Source organism: Balaenoptera musculus, chromosome 20 (assembly GCF_009873245.2).
Source record: "Balaenoptera musculus isolate JJ_BM4_2016_0621 chromosome 20, mBalMus1.pri.v3, whole genome shotgun sequence".
Taxonomy (NCBI): Eukaryota; Metazoa; Chordata; class Mammalia; order Artiodactyla; family Balaenopteridae; genus Balaenoptera; species Balaenoptera musculus.
Window position 1 is genome coordinate 19,064,171 of NC_045804.1, and position 21,564 is coordinate 19,085,734.

The 21,564-nt window shown below is 56.1% G+C and overlaps 1 protein-coding gene and 1 long non-coding RNA gene across 3 annotated transcripts in view; one reads left to right on the plus strand and one right to left on the minus strand.

The window, feature by feature from the left end:
* Nucleotides 1–21,564, plus strand: part of ERBB2 (erb-b2 receptor tyrosine kinase 2) — a 23,031-nt gene continuing 1,467 nt past the window's right edge. Inside the window, exons 1-26 of one of the 2 annotated variants that reach the window (XM_036835694.1) lie at nucleotides 1–300; nucleotides 6,368–6,519; nucleotides 7,430–7,643; nucleotides 8,408–8,542; nucleotides 8,827–8,895; nucleotides 9,078–9,193; nucleotides 9,318–9,459; nucleotides 10,341–10,460; nucleotides 10,726–10,852; nucleotides 12,840–12,913; nucleotides 13,003–13,093; nucleotides 13,333–13,532; nucleotides 13,891–14,023; nucleotides 14,110–14,200; nucleotides 14,901–15,061; nucleotides 16,575–16,622; nucleotides 17,968–18,106; nucleotides 18,189–18,311; nucleotides 18,605–18,703; nucleotides 18,986–19,171; nucleotides 19,306–19,461; nucleotides 19,578–19,653; nucleotides 19,954–20,100; nucleotides 20,482–20,579; nucleotides 20,778–20,966; nucleotides 21,252–21,504. In XM_036835694.1, the coding sequence (XP_036691589.1) occupies nucleotides 228–300; nucleotides 6,368–6,519; nucleotides 7,430–7,643; nucleotides 8,408–8,542; nucleotides 8,827–8,895; nucleotides 9,078–9,193; nucleotides 9,318–9,459; nucleotides 10,341–10,460; nucleotides 10,726–10,852; nucleotides 12,840–12,913; nucleotides 13,003–13,093; nucleotides 13,333–13,532; nucleotides 13,891–14,023; nucleotides 14,110–14,200; nucleotides 14,901–15,061; nucleotides 16,575–16,622; nucleotides 17,968–18,106; nucleotides 18,189–18,311; nucleotides 18,605–18,703; nucleotides 18,986–19,171; nucleotides 19,306–19,461; nucleotides 19,578–19,653; nucleotides 19,954–20,100; nucleotides 20,482–20,579; nucleotides 20,778–20,966; nucleotides 21,252–21,504 (3,412 nt within the window). In that variant the 5' untranslated portion in view covers nucleotides 1–227. The remainder of the gene's footprint in view (nucleotides 301–6,367; nucleotides 6,520–7,429; nucleotides 7,644–8,407; nucleotides 8,543–8,826; nucleotides 8,896–9,077; nucleotides 9,194–9,317; nucleotides 9,460–10,340; nucleotides 10,461–10,725; nucleotides 10,853–12,839; nucleotides 12,914–13,002; nucleotides 13,094–13,332; nucleotides 13,533–13,890; nucleotides 14,024–14,109; nucleotides 14,201–14,900; nucleotides 15,062–16,574; nucleotides 16,623–17,967; nucleotides 18,107–18,188; nucleotides 18,312–18,604; nucleotides 18,704–18,985; nucleotides 19,172–19,305; nucleotides 19,462–19,577; nucleotides 19,654–19,953; nucleotides 20,101–20,481; nucleotides 20,580–20,777; nucleotides 20,967–21,251; nucleotides 21,505–21,564) is intronic. The other variant, XM_036835695.1, reaches the window with a different exon arrangement.
* LOC118886256 overlaps nucleotides 19,185–21,564 on the minus strand; it is a 14,253-nt gene continuing 11,873 nt past the window's right edge. Inside the window, exon 3 of the long non-coding RNA XR_005017694.1 lies at nucleotides 19,185–19,195. This is a non-coding gene — a long non-coding RNA (uncharacterized LOC118886256). The remainder of the gene's footprint in view (nucleotides 19,196–21,564) is intronic.

Sequence of the window (21,564 nt, forward strand, 5' to 3'; positions counted from 1 at the left end):
GGAGGTGGAGGAGGAGGGCTGCCTTGAGGAAGTACAGGAATGAAGTTGTGGAGCTGAGATTCCCCTCCATCGTGCCCACAGAGCCGAGAAGACCCCCCGAGGCCGCCGGCCGCCCCTGCGCTGGGTGCTCTTTCCGGCGCGAGCGCCCGGCCCCCTCCCCTCGCCCGCCCGGCGCCCTCGCCGCCTGGTCTAGCCGGAGCCATGGGGCCGGAGCCGCAGTGAGCACCATGGAGCTGGCGGCCTGGTGCCGCTGGGGGCTCCTCCTCGCCCTCCTGCCCCCCGGAGCCGCGGGCACCCAAGGTGGGTCTGGGGTGGGGAGGGCAGGGAGCGGCGACGGGCCGGTGCAGCCTGGGACCCCCGTCTAAATCCCTGGTCAGGCGGGAACAGAGGGGCCATCGGAGCTTCCTGACCCGAAGTTTCGGACAGTCCGGGGGCTCAGAGCCGCCGGCCCTCGGGCTCGGAGGGGCCAGAGAAGGTGGGACAGGGGGGGCGATTACACCGGAGCGGCTCTAGACGTCCCATTCGAGGGACTGGCGCTTTGCAGACCCCGCGACGGTTCCGGAACTTGTCAAAAAAGGTCTCTGAAATTGTTCAGAAAGTTTCCCTCAAAGGGTGTATTGCAGGGTGTGTGTGTGTGTGTGTGTGTGTGTGTTTTCCCCTTTCTTGAGCCCCCTCAAGCTCTTCTCTCAAAGCCTTTCCAGTTGGCAGCCTCCGCCTCCAGACTGGACTGGGCTGGATTCCTGGGGGTCCCTTCTGCCCGGCCCCCTCCCCGCCCCCTTTCGGCCGACTGGGTTGAGTTACTCCAGCTTCTGGCAGGATCGGGGTGTGGAGGGGGGAGGTGGGGAAAGCAACCTGTCCAGCCAGAGCCGGGGAGCAGAGGATGGCCAGTCCGACGGCAGAGTCGCCTCGCGCCGGAGACTGGCGTGGGGGAAGGGGGAGACGTTTGTTTTGAACAAGTCTCTTTAGGGCCGACTTGGGGACTCTGTGCTTTGTGACTTGGAGAGCGTGGGTCACGGAGGGGTGGCGGTGGGCTTCCTGGTCTGGGGCATAAAGTGGGAGGGTTCTGAGGGAGGGATTCCTGGGCACTTGGAGAGAGGGGGAGGGTAAGGAACGGGGCCAGATGCGGGTATGCCGAGGGCCGGGTTGTCCTGCCTTTTCCTTTGTGCTGTGTATGGGGAAGGGTGCTGGGGTGGGTGCAGTGTGTGTGTCTTGCCCCATCTGTCCGTCTGGGTGCGATAACGGTGAAAGCTAACGCGTACTGGAAATACACTGTGTGCCAGGTGCTGTGCGTGTTTTGTCTGGGTTCCCTGCTTTCATCCTCGGAACAACCCTGTAAGAGAAGTCCTAACTAGTGTGCCCATTTTCCAGGCTTGAAGACCCGGGCTTCAAGAGGTGAAGTAGCAGCAAGTAATTGGTGGGTCCCAGATTGGACCCCAGGCAGTGCAACCCCCAACCACAGCTTCAAAATCACTATATTCATCTACCCTGAACATTGGGGGGGACACTGCTCCCTACATCGCCTGGTTGTGGAGAAGACAGAATGAGAATGTCCTAGGAGTAGTGGGTGGTCTTCACGGATCAGGGAGTCTGGAGAAGGGGTGGGTGTCGGGCTGTCTGTGTGTTGCCCGAGGGCCCCCTCTGTCAGAGCTCTGCTGTGTTATCTGAGGGACGTCTATACTAGGGTGTTCTTGAGTTGTGTGGTCTGTGTGTTTGTGTGTCTGGGCTTTGTGTGGCCAAACGGCAGTCTCCCTGCTGAACTCTGCCCTCTCAAGGAACTCCCTCAAGAGCTGCTGTAAATAGCGGGAGGTGCCCCCGCGCGGCTTCCCAGGAGCCTCCCCTTCCCCTCCCTGTTTCCCAGGCAGGCGTCTTCACCCCTGACCTTCTGAGAAGCATGAGGCGAGGCGAGGCGAGGCGAGGCGAGGCGAGGCTGGGCTGTCAGGCTGAGCCGTTGCCCTCTTCACCTGGGCCTGGGAGTTGAGCAGGTGGAGGGCGGCTGGCTTGTTGCAGTGCTGGGATCTGAGGGGTCGGTTCTCCCGCCGTTGACGGGGGGCTCCTCAGGTCTTCCTCACCCCTCGGCCTGCAGTGCTGGGTGCAGAGAGAGGTGTTGGGTGTGCTGTGCAGGGGAATGGCTAAAATGGCAGAGCCCCACTCAGCTGCCTCTAGCACGCCCGGTATATGCCAGGACTGAGGGCTGGCGCAGGCATGTGGGGGAAAGGGAGATGGGGAAGGCCCAGAGGGTTGGGATTTTCTTTTCTTAGAGGTCAGGGTTTTGTAAAGTGCAGCAGACAGATCTTGCAGAGCTCATAGTTTAATTCCTGAATGATTCTCCCAACAGCCTCCTTCTTTTTGCTATAGTCAGGGAAAGTAACCTCATTTTAGTATTCAAGAAAAAAAAATAATTGAAAGACAGGATCAAATGCGGAAAGAGAAAATACATTGTATTACAAAGTCGAATACAGAGCACTGTTAATTTTCTCTTGGTTTGGAATTACCCAGACTCCGGCTATATGAACTTCTCTTGCCTTAACTTTTAGAAAAGTACAGCGTGCTTCCTATTTGCCTGGTTCTCATCCATTACAGTTTCATTTCATCTCTGCAACAATCCTGTGAAGTAGGTGCACAGATGAGAAAACTGAAGTTCAGAGAAACGAAGTGATTTAGCCAAGGCTTCCCAGCGACACAATAATGTCCAGGGCATTTTTAGACTCTGATGAGGAGGCATTAAGAGTTGATCAAAGTCTTACTCCCTTCGACAGGAATGGGTTAAGCAAAGCCTCAGCGGCAGTCAGGTGGCCAGACTCGGGTGGAGGTGCTATTTTGTTATTCAGGTGAATGACCTCCCTTATCTGGGCTTTAGAAAATGAGCGTGAGCTGCTCCTCGACCCCCACCAGGTTCCCTCTCGGCTTTGGAGTCCTCTCCTTCCCTGTACCAGCCCCTGTCTGCCTTCCTCTTGGGCCCTCCTGGCATGGCAGGGGACTGAGGGCAGGAGCAGGCCAGAGGCCAGTGGGACCTACAGGGCTACGGGTGAGGGAGGGACCAGTGTGGGGCTGGGGAGCTGGTGTAGGGCCAGGCTGGTTGTGCCTGGCCCTGGGTGCTGGGATGATCTGGAAAGAGATCCCCCTCCCTGCCCTGTGGGAAGCCCCTCTGGGGTGACACCCCCATCTCTTAGTAGGCCACCTTCCTCCCCACCCCCCTGGGAAGAGAGCCGGAGATAGGTGTGAGGGGTGCGTGCTCTCTAAGGAGTGGGAGGAATTATTATAGCCAATGTTGTGTTCCCCCAGCTTGTTTACCAAGCCTCGTCACGTTTACAGACTGTTTCTTGATTCATTACCTCATTTAACTCTCGTGTAATTTCTATGCAGAGAGAAGAGTTGTGGATTATCCCTTCCTCACAGTCAAGGTCAGGTCAGTAAATATTCACTGAGTTGCCTACTAAGTCACAGGCACTGCTGGAACATAGAGGGTGAATCTGATTTGGCCTCTGCCTCGAGATCCAGGGACTTGATCAAGGTCACACCGTAAGCGGCCCAGCTAGGCTGTGGCCTAATGACCTGAGCCCCGGCCCTGGTCTGATACACCAGGCATGTGTGGCGGTGTGAGTCCTGGTGTCACTGGAATGGGCTGTGGCCCCACGGGTCTGGGGGAGGTGAGCTTTGGGATGCAGGTAGTGTCATGGAAACCAAAGGAAGTGTTGGCTTTCATGCTGGTGAGCAAGAGAGGCAGCTGGGGCTGAAGGCTGGTGGGGAGAAAGAACCCACTTGAGAGCCCCCCAGAGCTGGGACCTGACCACTGACATCCAGCTAGAGGGACATGGGGGCCGTGACCAGCCTCTGAAGAGAGGCTGGTCATGGTGACCTCAACTGGTACCTTTTGGTTTGGAGACTCTTGATTGAGTTCATTTATTCATTCATTCATTCATTCATCCCGCAAACACTTATCCAGGGCTCACTGTGTCCCTGGCTCCGGGTTGGTCCTGCCTCACACTGACTGCCCCAGAGATCTGGAGGTCGAGGCTCCTGAGGGACAGGTGCTCTGGAGACAAAGCGCTCCCCTGTGTGGAACAGGACCTCCTACCCCCGCCCCAGAAAATCAGTGGGGGGCAGAGTGGATATGGGGAACATGGCGAGGACTGGGGAGGGGGAGATGAGTGAGGAGATGGGAGGGGGAGGGAGGTGTGGAGGTAGAGGAGGTGTCAGGTTGGAGGGTATTAGCCCCCAAGCCTCCAGCTCCCTGGGAGTAGGTCTCAGGGTCCCAACTTTACCACCTGTTGCAAACACTTAGTCCGAATCAGACTCAAAAACGGACACAAACAAACTCGTGGGGCAGGGCTACTGCTCTTTCTGGTCCTCCCGCCCAGCTCAGCCGCTCGGCCCTGCCCGAAGCCTATAATGGGATCAGTGGCATCCACAGAGCTGGTGTGTATTTACCTTTGAACAGGGTGTGGAGAGGGGTGTGTGTGCAGTTAGGCCTAGTGGAAGTCATGTGGGATTTGAAGTCGGGGCAGACTCGAGTTCAAATCCTCCCTCTCTTGCTCACAAGCTTTCTGATCTTGGGAGAATGACCCCTGGCAACCTCAGTTTCCTTCTTTGCAAAATCGAGGTCGTAGTTCCAGCCTCTGGAGGGAGAGGCTCCACCCAGAGTGGCTGCCGAGTGTTCCCTTGTTGTTTTCCTATTGCCTGGCTACTGCAGCTGGTGTCCCTTCGAGGCGGCAGAGGGCACAGGGGGTGGAGACGGGCCCCTGCCCCAGCTCTGCCCGCCCTGTCCCGGGCTTGGGCCAGGGCCTTGGGGTCTAGGCCTGGAGACAGCTGTGCCTACAAAGCAGCTGAAGCTGCTGAGGCTGGGGGAGGTCCTGGCAGCGGGCGTTATTTTGGGCCTGGCCTGCCATCCCCGGCTCCTGTTTCTCTTGGGAGTCTGGGGGGAGGGACCCTTGAGTTCTATTTCTGGGTCCTCCCCTTCCTCCCTCTTTGCTTCCTTCCCTATCTGGCCAGAGGGGTGGGAACAGAGACCACTCTAGGTGCTCCTGGGAGGCTGCCAGCTAGTGGCCATTGGCCCAGGCCAGAACCCTGGGGGCTTGTCCCACCAGCCTTTCGCCCGATTTCTGGAGGCAGGGGGTATCTCTTATTACCCTCCAGGATTTGACCTTAGGCTCCAAGCTGCTGGGAGAGCGGGAGCCCTGGGGTCAGACCTCAAAGTCAGCCACTGTGCTGTCCCCCTGAATCTGCACGTAGTCCGTGGGAGGTGGAGTGGGGACCAACAGGAATTCAGGGCTGCTCAGGCACCTGTGGATCTGGGGGTGCACCCCACCCACCTCCCCCTGGCACACCCTCCTGGGCAAGATGTGCCAGGTGATTCATCTTCTCACCAGAGCAGAAAAACGGGTTTAACTGGGCACTTTAATCTCCCCCACTGCTGGCAGGCATGGTGCCAGCTGTTGCCCAGAGCGCCCCCTTACCCGGGGTAGTTTACCCCTTCTAGTATCCCTGGGCTTAGTGAGTACTTCTGGTCTCAGGGACACTGGGCTGGGGTCCAGGTGGACTGAGCGGCAGTTCATCTTGATGCCCCTTGGCTGGCGGTTGGCACCAGGCAGGTACACAGGGCTGACGTAATGCCCTTGTGGCAGGAGTTTCGTGGCATAGATTCTGCCAGCTGGTTCTGGTGTCTTGCCCTGAGGAGGTGGCAAGGGTGAGGTACCAACGTAGGAGCCTTTGGAGTAGGCAGCACTCTGGCTCAGCATCTGCAGCTCGGGTCCGGATGCCCATAGTTGGGATCTGATGCCCCCTTTCTCTGCCTGGGGGAATTCCAGAAGTCCCTGCAGTGACCAGGCCCCTGGTGGTCCCCATGCCCCAGCTACGACTCCAGCTGACCCTCCTTCCCCACTTTCTGGGTGGCATTGCGGGGGTGGGTATCCCTTGCCAGGAGGTTGGCATGTGGGTGGCGTTGTTTGCTCGGGAGAGGGTCGGGGGTATCCAGAGGATTCATGATTCATCATCGCCTCTCTTGGGGGATTTTTACCCGTTGGCCCTGAGTTGTGCCTTTGGGACAAAGGGAGGCATTCTTTGCCAGCCAACACCCTGGATCGAACGGGCAAGCTCCCTAAGGCTGGCACAGCGAGACCCCCTCTGGATGCTCAGGATGGGCCAAGTCAGGGGAGCTTCTCCCCTGATGGACCTCCTCTTCCCAAATTTGCAAACTTTCTTCTGCTGTTGCACGTTCTGTGGGTACAAGGGACACGGGAGGAGGGATCCTTCTGTTGTGTTTTCTCGCTGTCTGCGGTGGCATGACTCTGGGGAGTAGGTTGGCAGAGGTGGCCAGGTTGGCGAAGCTCACTGGGCAGTGCCCTCTGACCCATCTTCTCTCTCCTGCCAGTGTGCACCGGCACAGACATGAAGCTGCGGCTGCCGGCCAGTCCCGAGACCCACCTGGACATGCTCCGCCACCTCTACCAGGGCTGTCAGGTGGTGCAGGGTAACCTGGAGCTCACCTACCTGCCCTCTAATGCCAGCCTCTCCTTCCTGCAGGTGAGGTCCATGGGCAAAACCCAGCCAGGCCCTGCTTCCTGCTGGGCTGAGCCCTCTGCTTGCAGATGGGTGGCAGAAGAGTGTTCCCCACCCTGTATTTCCTCTTTTGTTGTGGCTTCTCAACTGGGAAGTCCTTTCTGATGTCTAACCCCCATCCATCCTACTGCAAGACCAGTTGACTCCTTCTCTACAACGTGGCTGGCCGCGGACATCTCTGGGTGGAATGCACCCGTTCCTCTGCTAAATTTTTTGCTCTCTTGCCAGCATGATCACCTTTTGTTGTCCAACTGCCCCAGCCACTGTCCCGCTCCTACCCAGAGTAATGAAAGGGCTGGCGGGTTCCCCGTCCAGTTCTGCCACTGACAAGCCATGTGAATGTGGTCTAGGCCCTTGGCTTCACTGGATCTCAGTTTCCCTATCTGTATATTGGGAGCAACAGACATGCTTGAACTCCCTGGGGGCCCATTTTGAAGATCACATGGAAAATGTATGGGAAAGGGTCAGGAGCAGGAGAGAGAATGGAAACCAGCCTCTGGGTTGTGTCCATGGTGCCCTGGAGCGGGGCCTCAGGTGTGATGCTTAGTCTGTCAAATCACAAACATCATCTCGTCCAGGCCTTTCCTTTACAGATGAAGAAACTGAGATGCAGAGAGGGTGGGGCGCTTGCTTACAGTTTACAGAGTGTTCCCCCGCCATTTTCTTTCTTGATCGTACTAGAATCTGGTTCGGGGAGGTGGGGAGTGGCCTTGATCTCCATTTTATGCCTGAGGGAGCAGGACTGCTCAGTGGCTGGGGGCCTTGCCCAAGATCCCCAAGCACAGGGTAACCTTGAGGAGGCCTTGGGGGGGTGGGTGGTAGTGGTCCAGGGCCTGGACCTGCCTCAGCCCTACCCTACCCTGTCCCCTCCCAGGAGATCCAGGAGGTGCAGGGCTACGTGCTCATCGCTCAAAACCAAGTGAGCCAGGTCCCCCTGCAGAGGCTGCGGATCGTGCGAGGCACCCAGCTGTTTAAGGACAACTATGCCCTGGCCGTGCTGGACAATGGAGACCTTCTGGAAAGTGCCACCCCTGCTGCACGCGCTGCTCCGGGAGGGCTGCAGGAGCTGCAGCTGCGAAGCCTCACAGGTGGTCATCCTTATCATTGAAACTTTCTGCTGGTTATTGAGAGCTGACCGGGGCCCCTGTTAGCCATGGGGATGCTTCGTGTGAATCAGAACCGGGGTCCCTTCCGGATGGATGCAAGTGGAGCTAGGGGAGGCGCCCTTGTGAGGATTCGAAAAAGATTTCCCTTCTTCCCAGGAAGTCACAGCTTGTGCCAGCCCACATAGCTTGATAGTTAGGATGCAGGCTGGGTTTTTGCCCACTTCTTGGCTGAATGCACATGTACAGTGAACAACCTATGTAACTGTACGCGGCAGCCTTGGAGCCGACACTGTCCCAGACTCTGAGTGCCAGGTGCTTTACCTGCATAACCCCATTTCAGTCATGCTATAATCTTGCAAGGGAAGCATCAGTGTTATTCTCGTTTTACAGATGAGAAAACTGAGGTTTACAGAGGCTAAGTGACCTGCTTGAGGTTACACAGCTAGTTAGTGGTGGTGAGGCTGGATTTCACACTCTCTTTTAACTGCTAAGCAATGTGCACAGAGTAGAGGTGGAGGAGAGGAGACAGTGACGTGGACAACTCACTCTGCCCCGGATCTCCGTTTGTTCACGTGTGGGGTGGTGTTGGTAGGGCTAAAAGATGCTGAAGGAGTCTTCTCTGCTCCCTGAGGAACCTGGGGCGTGTTTAAGAGCCCCACTCCCCTTTTAGAAGGCAGGCGGGCCCCAAGGGAGGTCAGAAGATGACAGATGGGGGAAGAAGCCCCTGATTATTGCCCGCCCCACAGAGATCCTGAAGGGAGGGGTCTTGATCCAGCGGAACCCCCGGCTCTGCCACCAGGACACGATTTTGTGGAAGGACATCTTCCACAAGAACAACCAGCTGGCCCTCATGCTGATAGACACCAACCGCTCACGGGCCTGTAAGCCACGCTCCTCCCCGCCTGCAGCCGCCTCTTTCTCACGCAGCCCACCGACCCCAAACTCCTGGCTTACTCCACGCCCCCCCGCTGCTGCTGCACTAACACCACCCATTTCCTCTTTCTCTGTGTCTCTTCATCTCTGTGGTTCTCTGCCCTGTCTCCCTCTGCTTCCAGATCGTGCCTCCGGTTTTGGAGTCCTCTTCTCCTGCCTGTGTCTCTCCCTCATTGTGCATTCTGTCTCCTGGTCTCTGTCTCTCTCACTGCCGTTCTGTTTCTCTCCCCAGGCCCACCCTGTTCTCCAGCTTGTAAAGCTCCCCACTGCTGGGGAGAAAGTTCCAAGGACTGTCAGAGCTGTGAGTTATAGGGAGGCCCAGAATCTGGGGGCAGGGGCTGGGTGGGAATAAAGGTGACATGGTGGGTGGGTGCCGGGCCTCGGCATCTTCCCTGAGGCGGGAAGTCTCCCCAGAAGGTGATGCTGGTGAAGGGCCGGTGCCTAGGCTGCCGCCCAGCCCTCATCCTGTCCTTTGCCCAACAGTGACGGGAACCGTCTGTGCCAGCGGCTGTGCCCGCTGTAAGGGCCCGCAGCCCACCGACTGCTGCCACGAGCAGTGTGCTGCCGGCTGCACGGGCCCCAAGCACTCTGACTGTCTGGTACGTGCCCCCGGCGCCCCAGCCCTCGGGGTGCAAGGGGAGGGACATCCCGCCTGGTGCTGCCCTAACCCTCCGGCACACCAGGGCAAAACAGCCCAGTGCCCACCAGCTGCCTGTCCCCCAGGCCTGCCTCCACTTCAACCACAGTGGCATCTGTGAGCTGCACTGCCCAGCTCTGGTCACCTACAACACGGACACCTTCGAGTCCATGCCCAACCCCGAGGGCCGTTACACCTTCGGTGCCAGCTGCGTGACCGCCTGTCCTTGTGAGTGCCGGGGAGAAACGTACTTTTAGTAGTTTTGCTGGGGACTTTGGTTTATGTAAATGGACGCATGTTGTGAGTACTGTCCGCCCCTGGCTTTGGAGAGCTGGTCATGGCAGTTCGTATTGAGCTGCCTTGCTCTTTCAACAACAGTGGAGCAGGTGGCAGCAAAGAATAGCAGCTAAGAGTCCACGCACAGAAGCCAGACTGCCTGGGTTTGAGACCTGGCTCTGCCCCTTACTAGTCATGTGACCTTCTGGCTGTGTCTCGGTTTCCTTATCTGTTAAGTGGGGGCCAATATAGTCCCCTCCTCACCAGGTGGTTATAAAGTTTGAATGCGTTAATATTTGCAAAGCTCTTATAACTGTGCCCAGCCAATCCTAAGCACCCCTAAATGTTGATGTTTACTCTATGGTCTAGATAGATCAGAGTTTTATTTACTAGCTCCCCTGTTTACTGATGGGCATTTAGGGACTGGTCTCAGACCTGGGGACCTCTTTCCTCCTGTCACAGGAGACAGCAGTGGGCTCTTGGGTCTTGGTCGTACCCTCCTCATGGTGGGTGAGAGTACGAAGTGTAGAGCTAGATGACTTGGGTTCACATCCTGGCTCCTCCACTTACTAGCACAGGGACCTTGAGTAATTTACAGAAAACTCTGTGCTTTGGTTTCCTTTTTGGCAAAATGGGAATCTAACAGTGCCTGTTGCACAGGGTTGTCGTGAGGAGTGGACGAGTGTCCAGGGCTCAGATATGGTGTAAGGGCATTTCGGTATCGGTTGATATCATTCTTATTGTACTACCTGGGCGTGGTCACACAGCTCATGGTGACGGGGGGCGGTGCTGAAAGGCCAGGGCACGTGGACAGACGATCTTGATCTCCTCAGACAACTACCTGTCTACGGACGTGGGATCCTGCACCCTGGTTTGTCCCCTGAACAACCAAGAGGTGACAGCTGAGGATGGAACCCAGCGGTGTGAGAAATGCAGCAAGCCCTGTGCCCGAGGTACCCAGTGGCCGCCCCCTGCACACCCAGCCTGGCCTAGCCCGCTGTGCCACCCTCCCTCAGACCCTCCTGGGACCCAGTCCTATTCTCCCACTGACTCTGCCCCTGGCCCTCCCCTGAGCAGTCCCACAAGCTCCCCCATGTCTCTGCCAATGTGGGGAGGGGACATGCGGCCCCAGGAGGGGACTGTGGAGAGGACCCAGGAGGTTGAATTCCTGGTGCTCCATGTGGAGGCTGAGTTGCCCCCCTGTCCCCCTCCCCACAGTGTGCTATGGTCTGGGCATGGAACACCTGCGGGAGGTGAGGGCGGTCACCAGTGCCAACATCCAGGAGTTTGCTGGCTGCAAGAAGATCTTTGGGAGCCTGGCGTTTCTGCCGGAGAGCTTTGAGGGGTAAGGATACTCAGAGTTAAGGGTGGGCACATGGCCTGAGGCAGCATCAGGGCAGTCACTGAATCCTGAGGCCCCAGAAGTGGAAGCATTTCTCGGGGATGGCGGGAGACAGAGGTGGGAGGCCAGGGATGCAAAGGAAGCAGGTGAAAGACCAGCAGGGACTTTGGAGGGGGGAGTTTTTCTTTTTGTTTTTTGTTTGTTTGTTTGTCTTTGGCTGCGCCGTTCGACTTGCTGGATCTTAGTTCACTGACCAGGGATTGAACCCAGGCCCTTGACAATGAAAGCGAGGAGTCCTAACCACTGGACTGCCAGGGAATTCCTGGGATTTTTCTCATAAATGACATGTTATCTATGAACATGCACTTGTATGGAGGTCATACCATCCAGATAAAGTAAAATTCTCTTTGAGTTCATAGTAGCTTTATTCATAATGGCCCCAAACTGGAAATAATGCAAATATATATCAATAGCTGAAGGAATAAATAAAGCTGACCCTTGGACATCACGGGTTTGAACTGCGTAGGTCCACTTAAATGTGAACTTGTTTCAGTAAATCCGTACTGCAGTACTACACAATCCGGGGTTGCTTGAATCTGGAACCGTGGATGCAGAGGGCTGACTGTAAAGTTATACTTGGATTTTCGACTTTGTGGGGGGTTGGTGCCGTAACCCAGGCGTTGTTCAAGGGTCAACTGTAGAAGGTGGTATATCCATACAGTGAAATTCTCAGCAGTAAAGAAACGGCCTACTGATACATAAAACAACATGAATGTGTCTCAAAAACATTAAGCGAAATAAGTCAGACAAGAGAGAGTCCACACTGTATGATTTCCTTTGCTCTAGAATAGGCAAAACCACTGCATGGTGAGAGAATCAGAACAGTGATTGCACCAGGGTGAGGGCCTGGAAAGGGACACAAAGGAAATTTCTGGGGTGATGGAAATGTTCTGTATATCAGTTGGGGTGGTGGATAGGTGAGTGAATGCATTTGACAAAACTCATCAAACTGCACACTAAAAATCTGCAATTTATTGTATGTGAATTATACTTCAATAAAAATATGTATTAAAAAAGGAGAAAATTCCCTTCAACACTTCCTCCACCTTTACTCCCCTTTCTAGAGGAGACCGCTGTTAACAGTTTGTGTGTGTTCTTCTAGACCATTCATACATACATGGATACACACGCACAGAGAAATGTAGTTTTAGTAATTTGGGGGGAAAGGTTGATTTAAGATGGGAGCCTGTTGTGAAGATTGTCTGCCCCTGGCTTTGGAGAGCTGGTTATGACAGTTAGTTCATGTCCAGCTGCCTTGTTCTTTCCACAGCTGTGGAACAGGTGGCAGCAAACAGCAGCTAAGAGCCCAGGCTGCCTGGGTTTGAGACCTGGCTTCTACCGCTTACTAATCATGTGACCTTCTTGCTGGGTCTCAGTTTCCTCATCTGTTAAATGGGGGCAAAAATAGTCCCGCCCTCATAAGGTGTTATAAAGTTTAAATGAGTTAATATTTGTAAAGCTCCTATAACCGTGCCCAGCAGATACTACATGCTCCTGAATGTTAGTTTTTCGTCTGTAGTCTGGATAGACCAGGATTATATTTAATAGCTCCCCATTTACTGATGGGTGTTTAGGTAATTAATTTTAAAATTTTTAAGTTTAAATTTTAAAAAATTAAAAATTTTTAATTTCCTTAGGTTTTTTATTTTCCCTCTAACAAACAGTTCTCCCTTGCACATGCCTTTGGGAACAGGGGCCAGTGTCTCTCTAGGCCACACTCCTAGAAGTAGAATTTCTAGATCAAAGGATATAAATATTGTTTTGATATTTGCCAAACCAGGGCCTGGGCTTTGAAGTTCAGGATGGGAACAGCCGGGCTCGATGAGCAACGGGTTTAAGTGGAGGGGAGGTGGGGGAGGATGGCAGGGCCAGCTTGTGGAGGGAGGTCGTACCCACCCCCTTCTTGGCCCTCTCCTAATCCTGCTTCCAGGGACCGAGCCTCCAACACTGCCCCGCTACAGCCTGAGCAGCTCGGAGTATTTGAGTCTCTGGAGGAGATCACAGGTGAGCTCTGTCTCTCTGAATCCTGCTTCGATGGGGCTGGGGTGTCTTCGTCCTGTCCCCACACGCCTAGCCTCACCCTGTGCCTGCAGGTTACCTGTACATCTCAGCGTGGCCAGACAGCCTGCCGGACCTCCACGTCTTCCAGAATCTGCGAGTAATCCGGGGACGAGTTCTGCATGAGTGAGCACCAGGGGAGGGAGGCCTGATGGGGGAGGAGCTGCCCCGGGAGGCCCGGGAGAAGCTCTGAGTGTGTAGGGGGGGAATGGGGGTTCTTATTCCCCAGGGACTCCAGCAGCAGCATTCCCATGGGAGTTTGCAGAGTGTGCTGGGGACAGGAGGAAGGCGAGGGCAGCCCTCGCTGAGGGGGGAGGGTCAGTGGTGCGTTGCCCCCCTGCATTTGAGCACTCCCCCTCCCACAGTGGTGCCTACTCGCTGACCCTGCAAGGGCTGGGCATCCGCTGGCTGGGGCTGCGTTCGCTGCGGGAACTGGGCAGTGGGCTGGCCCTCATCCACCGCAACGCCCGCCTCTGCTTTGTACACACGGTGCCCTGGGACCAGCTCTTCCGGAACCCCCACCAGGCCCTGCTCCACAGTGCCAACCGGCCAGAGGTCGAGTGCGGTAAGACAGGGAGCCCAGCGCTGCTGCGCGGGCGTGCCCACGGGCCTCTGGCAGCAGCAGTCTGGGACTTACTTGTGCGTGTGCACTGCCCGTCCCTGGTGCACCATCCTTGACACAGCTCTGGTTGGCCTGGCCTCTTGGCATGGCTTCTAGCAGGGTCCTGCCACGCTGCCTTGGCATCCCTCCCTTCCCTTTCCTCTCTGTTCCTGGAACCTCAGAACTCTTTCTCTCCCTGCTTTGCGCGGCACCTATCCCCACCTCTCCAGCTCAGAGCCATGCCCACAGACTCTTCCCCCAGCTCCCTTGGACCTGGAGTCTCCCTTGAGAGTCCCCTCTGACCCCTTCCTCCTCACTGCAGTGGGCGAGGGCCTGGCCTGCTACCCGCTGTGTGCCCACGGGCACTGCTGGGGTCCAGGGCCCACCCAGTGCGTCAACTGCAGCCAGTTCCTTCGGGGCCAGCAGTGCGTGGAAGAATGCCGAGTACTGCAGGGGTATGCGGGGCAGAGGAGGGGGTGGCCGGGCTGGGGGGTGCACAGAGGCTCCTTCCAGACCCCTTCACTGGCCGTCCTCTCCTCAGGCTCCCCCGGGAGTACGTGAAGGACAGGTACTGTCTGCCGTGCCACCCCGAGTGTCAGCCCCAGAATGGCTCAGTGACCTGCTTTGGCTCGGTGAGGTGCTGGTGCGCTCAGAGCCGGGTGGAGGGAAGCAGCGCAGGGTTGGGGGTGCTGCCAGGGACCTGGCCAAGTCCAGTAAAATACCCCTGGGGAGAGCTCCAAGCCCAGACCTGAGCAGTAGGAGGGTGGTAGGGGGTGGTAGGAGGGTGGAAGGGGGCTGGGATGCTGGGGATGGCAAGAGTTGCGGACACTGAGGCCCTTCAGACCACGCAAAGGGCTCAGGGAAGCCTGTGCCCTTGGCCGTGGCTGTGCTAAGGTGGTTAGACCTGGGGGCTTAGACATCAGGTGACCTGGATTCAAATCCAGGCCCCACTTGCACTGGCTCATTCGTAAAATGAACGTTATACTACTACCTACCCCATTGGGATGCAGTGAGAATTAACTCAAAATAGGGTTTGGCACAGTGCCCGAGCACAGGAAAAAGTCTTCACAAGTTAGTTACTATTATTACTTGCTGTTATACCTTAGGTCATACACTCCCCCCACCCCACCAGGCCTGGGGATCAAGCTTTGAAGGTGGGGAGCTGGGTGCAGAACAGGGGCAGCAGACACAGCAGGTCTGGGGCTGTCCCAGGAGCAAGGTGAACAGTGCTGCTGAGTGGCTGAGGGAAGCACAAAGGGGGCCCAAGGGCCTGATCCTGCTGCCCTGGGGGTGTCGGTGCCAGCCCCCCACAAACCCTTCCTCCCCTCCCAGGAGGCTGACCAGTGTGTGGCCTGCGCCCACTACAAGGATCCTCCCTTCTGCGTGGCTCGCTGCCCCAGTGGTGTGAAGCCTGACCTCTCCTTCATGCCCATCTGGAAGTTCCCAGATGAGGAAGGCATGTGCCAGCCATGCCCCATCAACTGCACCCACTCGTGAGTCTGAGGGCCTTTTCCACGGAAAGAAAGGCTTCGTTCCAGGACCTTCTCTGGGGCTCTTATTCTAAAAGTGGGACAACTCTGCCTTTGCTTACCCTGAGACCCTTAATCTTTCATATCTTTTTTTTCTGATCACAAAAGTAGCACGTTGTTAAAAATTTTTTAATTAAAGCATGAAAGTGAATAGTATTAGCAATTCTACCCCACTGTTAATAACTTGCAATATTTTTCCTCCAGTTTTTTTAATCTATGCACACACTAACATATGTATTATTATTATAACATATAAAGTATATGTTTATCTATTATTATTATTATTCTCCAGTTTTTATTGGTGCACAGTCTAGTATATACTTCTTTTTACCAAAATGGGATCATAGACCATACATATTTTTTGGAAATTGCTTTTTCTCACTCAGCATTGCAATTTTTCTTGCAATGTTTTTCCATGTCCTAACACAGTGATCTGCCCTGTTCTTTTTATGTTTTTCACTTAGTTGTTTTTTAATTACACATGGAATACAGGCATACATTCTTGTGATACACATTTTCAGCAGTACCAAAGTATAAACACTGTAAAGCAGAAGCACCCTTTCGTCCACTCCCCCACCCACCCAGTCCCCCACCCTCCCCTTCCTGGGGAGAACCACCAGATCACTCTGGTGTGCTCTACACATTTACATAAATGCATTTTACATTTATGTTAGGTTGAAGATTGCTGTTTTGGGAAGTCAAAAATGATCAAGAAACAGCAATTTCATCTAGCTCATCTATTTCTCAGCCATTTCAGCTGACTCACGTATAATCAGTTTTGGTTTTTAATGTGTGTGCGTTTTTTAATGTAAATAGGATTGTACTCTACATATAGTTCTGCACTTTGCTTCCCCTCCGTCCTGGCACTTTATGTATCTTGGAGGTTCTGTCTTGTGAGTGCACGTGAACCTACCTCCTTTTTTTTTTTTTAACTGCTCAATCTGCAGTATGGATGTAGTATTATTTAACCATGTCCCTGTTCGAGGGATATTCATTGAACTTGTCTCCTTTTTTTTTTTGCGGGGGGGGTGCAGTTTATTGCACTTGAGCTCCATGTACAAGTGAGCATCTTGTACATGCCCCCTAGTGTACAGGTGTTGGCCTTTTTAGGGTCTATCCTGAGAGATGGAACTGCTGGGTCACAGTATTGTCAAACTGTCCTTGGTGGAGCTTGTGGCCAACTACTACCCTGGCATCCTCTACAGAGGGGATAGCCAAGCTTTTGGACTTGATGCTCCTCTGCGTGCCCCCCACTTCCCACCCAAGACAGGGAGGTGCAGGGGATGCAGGTTTGCAGACTGGAGAAGGCCTCCCCTGTGGGGTGGTAGAAAGAGCCCTGGTGACCTTGAGCCCAGTTTCTGCCTTTGTCAAATAGGGATCATAACCCAGCTACACCCACCTCTGGGGATATTGTGAGGCTGAGTGGGTGCAAGAGGTGGTTCCCAGCCTTGTTGACAGGACTCTCTCTCTTCTGCAGCTGTGTGGACCTGGATGACAAGGGCTGCCCCGCCGAGCAGAGAGCCAGGTCAGCCTGGTCCCCAGGACGCATCCCATGTTGCCCCTCAGTCCCCCTCCGGCCCCTGAGTGGTCACTGCTGCAGGGAGGGGGTCTCCTGACATGACACATGTCCCTCCCCAGCCCACTCTTCCCCTAAGGATCCTCCTTTCAGTTAGCTTCAACCAGTGGACGGAGGACCTGCTCGGGATGCTTGGGGGGCAGGGAACAGGAAAAGATGGCGAAGACACCCAGCACCTCCCCACCCTCGAGTAGGCAGGGGTCTCCTAAGGGACACAGGCAGCCTGCAACTCCCTGGGACTCAAGGCACGTTGAGAAGAGAGCACAGCTGCAGCACTGAGGACGGGACAATGAATTCTTAACTGGGGGCAGTGGGAGGCTTCAAGGAGGAGGTGGCATGGGAGCCAGGTCTTGAAAGAGGGGCAGGTATGTCACTTGCATTAGGAGGAAAGCAACCAGGCAGCATGGTGAGAGGGGTCAGGACAATCTAGGACGTGTTTGCTGAAGGTTCTGCTGTGGTGGGCCACTGAGTAAGCTCAGAGGAGTAAGGGGTGACGTCTGAATCAGGTTAGGGCAGGATCTTGGAGGGCATAGGCTCTCCCTCACCATGAGGCCACAAGCCCTGTGATGTCCATCACTGCCATCACCGGACTTGATTTCTAGGCAGTGGGGTGTCTGGGGAAGGGCTTTGGGGAGAAAAACAGATTGGAGTATGTCCTAGGTAAGCATCTGTCCATGACACAAGTGTTCATTAGAGGTCTGTGATGTGCCAGCCCTTGGCTAAGCAAGGGAAGGGGGCAAGGATGACAATGATGTAGGGTCAGCACCCAGGAGATCCTTCTACCCCAGGATGAGCTGAGTCTTGAAAGATGACCTCATGCAGAAATGATGGTCCATGTAGAATTAACAAAGGCTGGGAGGTGTGGAAATCATGACCTATGGGTGGAAAATTTGGCTAGAGTATCAGAATCACTGGGTGCACATTCCCCACCTCATACCACAATCAGAATCTCTGCGGGGTAGGGCTCCAGACTCTTGCACATTGACAAGCTCCCTGGTGATTTTTGTCAGGAAGTTTGAGAATCCTGGGCTAGAGCCCTGGGCAAGAGCATAGACAATTTGGAGATGTGGGTGGAGAGGGCTTTGAATGCCCAGCAAGGAGTCTGGACTTCATTCTGGAGGCAGTAAGGAGCCAAGGGAGGTTTCTGAGTAGGTGAAACAGGATGGGAACCTGCACGTCACCCTTCCAACTTCCCTTCCCAAACGCCAGTGACCTTCATGCCCCTCCATGGGACCCCTTCATCCCTCCTGCCCCCGACTGGTCCCCAATCCCTGACCCTGGCTCCTGCCCCCAGCCCTGTGACGTCCATCATTGCCGCTGTGGTGGGCATTCTGCTGGTCGTTGTCGTGGGGCTGGTCTTCGGCATCCTCATCAAGCGAAGGCGGCAGAAGATCCGGAAGTACACGATGCGGAGGCTGCTGCAGGAGACAGAGGTGAGGCGGTCTGAGGGCCTCTCGGGCGGCCTGGGGTCTGCGGCCCAGCCCGCGGCACTGACGCACCACCCCCTCACCCCAGCTGGTGGAGCCCCTGACACCGAGCGGAGCGATGCCAAATCAGGCTCAGATGCGGATCCTGAAAGAGACAGAGCTGAGGAAGGTGAAGGTGCTTGGATCCGGAGCTTTTGGCACCGTCTACAAGGTCAGGGGTGGGGCCGAAGTCCTGGGTGGGCGGTCCCAGAGGATGCGGTCAGGGCGTGGGCGTGGACGAGGGTTCTGTCAGGAAGACAGCCAGGGGCTGGGGGCGGTTCTGTTGGGTAGGGCAGTTGTATCAGGGGATAGGGAGTGGGCTGAAATGGTGAGGTCGTTGCTAAATAATGGGGTTGGCCCAAGGGTGGGGAAGGGGATTGAGAGCACAAGCAGGGACCCCTTGGACGACTGCAGGTTGGATCTGGCCCACCCTCTTCCTGCTCACATGCTCCTCTCTCTGCCCAGGGCATCTGGATCCCCGATGGGGAAAATGTGAAAATCCCAGTGGCCATCAAAGTGTTGAGGGAAAACACATCCCCCAAAGCCAACAAAGAAATCTTGGACGTAAGCCCTTCCACCCTCTCCAGCTGGGAGTACAGTGGGGACCCCCTGGCTGCAGGTCTGGGCTGTGGGCTCTGTCTTCACTGGGGTTTTAGGAGACACTTTGTGATCCCCCAGATCTCTACTCTTAACCTCCTGAGTCTGTGGGCCATGGTTCTGGTTTGTGACGAATGGGGTTGGATTGAGTGAGGGTCCCCAGTCACGGCTCAGCCCTCGGGAGGGGTGTGTGGTGGTTTGGGGGCTAGTGGTTTCCCATACCCTCTCAGTGTGTACCCTTGCTCCCAGGAAGCATATGTGATGGCTGGTGTAGGGTCCCCATACGTGTCCCGCCTTCTGGGCATCTGCCTGACATCCACGGTGCAGCTGGTGACACAGCTTATGCCCTATGGCTGCCTCCTAGACCACGTCCGGGAGCACCGCGGGCGCCTGGGCTCCCAGGACCTGCTGAACTGGTGTGTGCAGATTGCCAAGGTATGCACTTTGGGGGCCGGGGCTCTGCGGGCGCCCTTGGGAGCAAGCCTCTGTCTCCACTCAGAGCTAGGGTGAGGAGGTTTCCTGGGAGAGTTCTGGCAGAGCGAGGTCCACACAGATGCCTCTGACCCCAGGGGATGAGCTACTTGGAGGACGTGCGGCTCGTGCACAGGGACCTGGCTGCCCGGAATGTGCTGGTCAAGAGTCCCAACCACGTCAAGATTACAGACTTTGGGCTGGCTCGGCTGCTGGACATTGACGAGACAGAGTACCATGCAGATGGGGGCAAGGTCAGAGGAGGGAGCAGAGTGAAGCAAGGGGGAGTGGGGTCTGGCCCCTGGGAGAACTCAGAACGGCCACCTCCCCACCACACCTGGTTGGAGCACTTCCTTCTCTGCTCTCCCAGGTGCCCATCAAGTGGATGGCGTTGGAGTCCATTCTCCGCCGGCGGTTCACCCACCAGAGTGATGTGTGGAGCTATGGTGCGTGATGGGGTGGGTTGGAAGGGTGGACACGGAGCCGTGGTCCTGGGGGGGGATGCGGGTGGAAGGATGAGAGCTGGGATGGAGCGAATTAATGAACACTTTAGCATGAAGGAAGGAAGGGGCTGCCAGTGCCTCAGTCTGCCAGGGACTGCGGAAAGACTGGGTATCTCCTGCCCTTGACACTGCATCCCTCCCCTCCTTCCCCCATGGTGCCAGGCTCTTGGATAGAGCCTCTGGGGCTCAGTACACTAAAGCTCCCTCTGGTCCCCCCACCTCTTAACCCCATCTCTGCCCCAGGTGTGACTGTGTGGGAGCTGATGACTTTTGGGGCCAAACCTTACGATGGGATCCCAGCCCGGGAGATCCCTGACCTGCTGGAGAAGGGGGAACGGCTGCCCCAGCCTCCCATCTGCACCATTGATGTCTACATGATCATGGTCAAATGTGCGTGGTTGAGCTGAGCCGGCTGCTTGGAGGAGGAGTGGGAGGTCCTGGGTGGAGGGGCCTACAAGGGGCATGGGAGGGGCCAAGAGCAGGATGATATGTTTAATGCAGCCTCAAAAGGGTCTCACTTCCCTTTACAGTACCAGTCCAGAGGAGCTATCAAGGACCAGCTAGAAAGAGACTTATGTGCAAAATAAAAAGGGGAAACTAGTAGAGATTCTCAAAGGTTCTCTCTCAGGATCCGAGTCTGGTACCTCTTCTCTACCACCTGAGGGCGTTGGACTCTAGTAACTGGGGTTGTCTAGGCCGGGGGTGGGGGTGAGGGGCTCTGCACACAGGCTGCAGCCAGAACTGAGATGCTGGACTCCTGCCCGCCCCCAGGTTGGATGATTGACTCTGAATGTCGGCCGAGGTTCAGGGAGTTGGTGGCCGAATTCTCCCGCATGGCCAGGGACCCCCAGCGCTTTGTGGTCATCCAGGTACTGGGCCTTTCCACGCCATCCCTGCCTATGGCTAAGATCACTCTCCCTTAGAGGGAGGAAAGGGAGATGATTCCTGGGTCCCAGGCTTCCAAGCCCAGCCCTTGCCTGACTCGTCAGACCTCTGGCACTCCCTGAGCCTCCCTCGGGAGGCTGGGCTGGGGAGAGGCTGCCACGCTCTGTCTCCCGCCTCCCCAGAATGAAGACTTGGGCCCTACCAGCCCCTTGGACAGCACCTTCTACCGCTCACTGCTGGAGGATGACGACATGGGGGACCTGGTGGATGCTGAGGAGTACCTGGTACCCCAGCAAGGCTTCTTCTGCCCAGACCCTGCCCCGGGTTCCGGGGGCACAGCCCACCGCAGGCACCGCAGCACATCCACCAGGGTCAGTGCCCCCGGTCACAGTGTGGCGGGTGTGTCTGGTTACTTCTCCCGACCCCAGTGGACTAGAGTCCCTTTCTCCAATGTCCCCCAACCATCACCTCTCAGGGAGGAGACCCCATTATCCCCAAGAAGGATTCCTACTGCTTTCCAACTGTGACCCCATTCTTGCCACAGTGACTGTGTCAAACCCCGAAGGCGACTTTCTTTTATCTCCTGTGACCCTGTCACCTCCCGTGGAGTCTCCATCATGAATGACCCCCATTATGGCCTTCTCTCTCGTCCTCAGAGTGGCGGTGGTGAGCTGACGCTGGGTCTGGCGCCCTCGGAGGAGGAGCCCCCCAGGTCTCCACTGGCACCTTCCGAAGGCGCTGGCTCTGACGTGTTTGACGGCGACTTGGGAATGGGGGCAGCCAAGGGGCTGCAGAACCTCCCCCAACATGACTCCAGCCCTCTACAGCGGTACAGCGAGGACCCCACAGTACCGCTTCCTCCCGAGACCGATGGCTACGTTGCCCCCCTGACCTGCAGCCCCCAGCCCGGTATGGAGTCCAGGCCCGAGCTGAGAGGCTGGGAGGTGGGGATCGGGGCTGCTCAGCCCA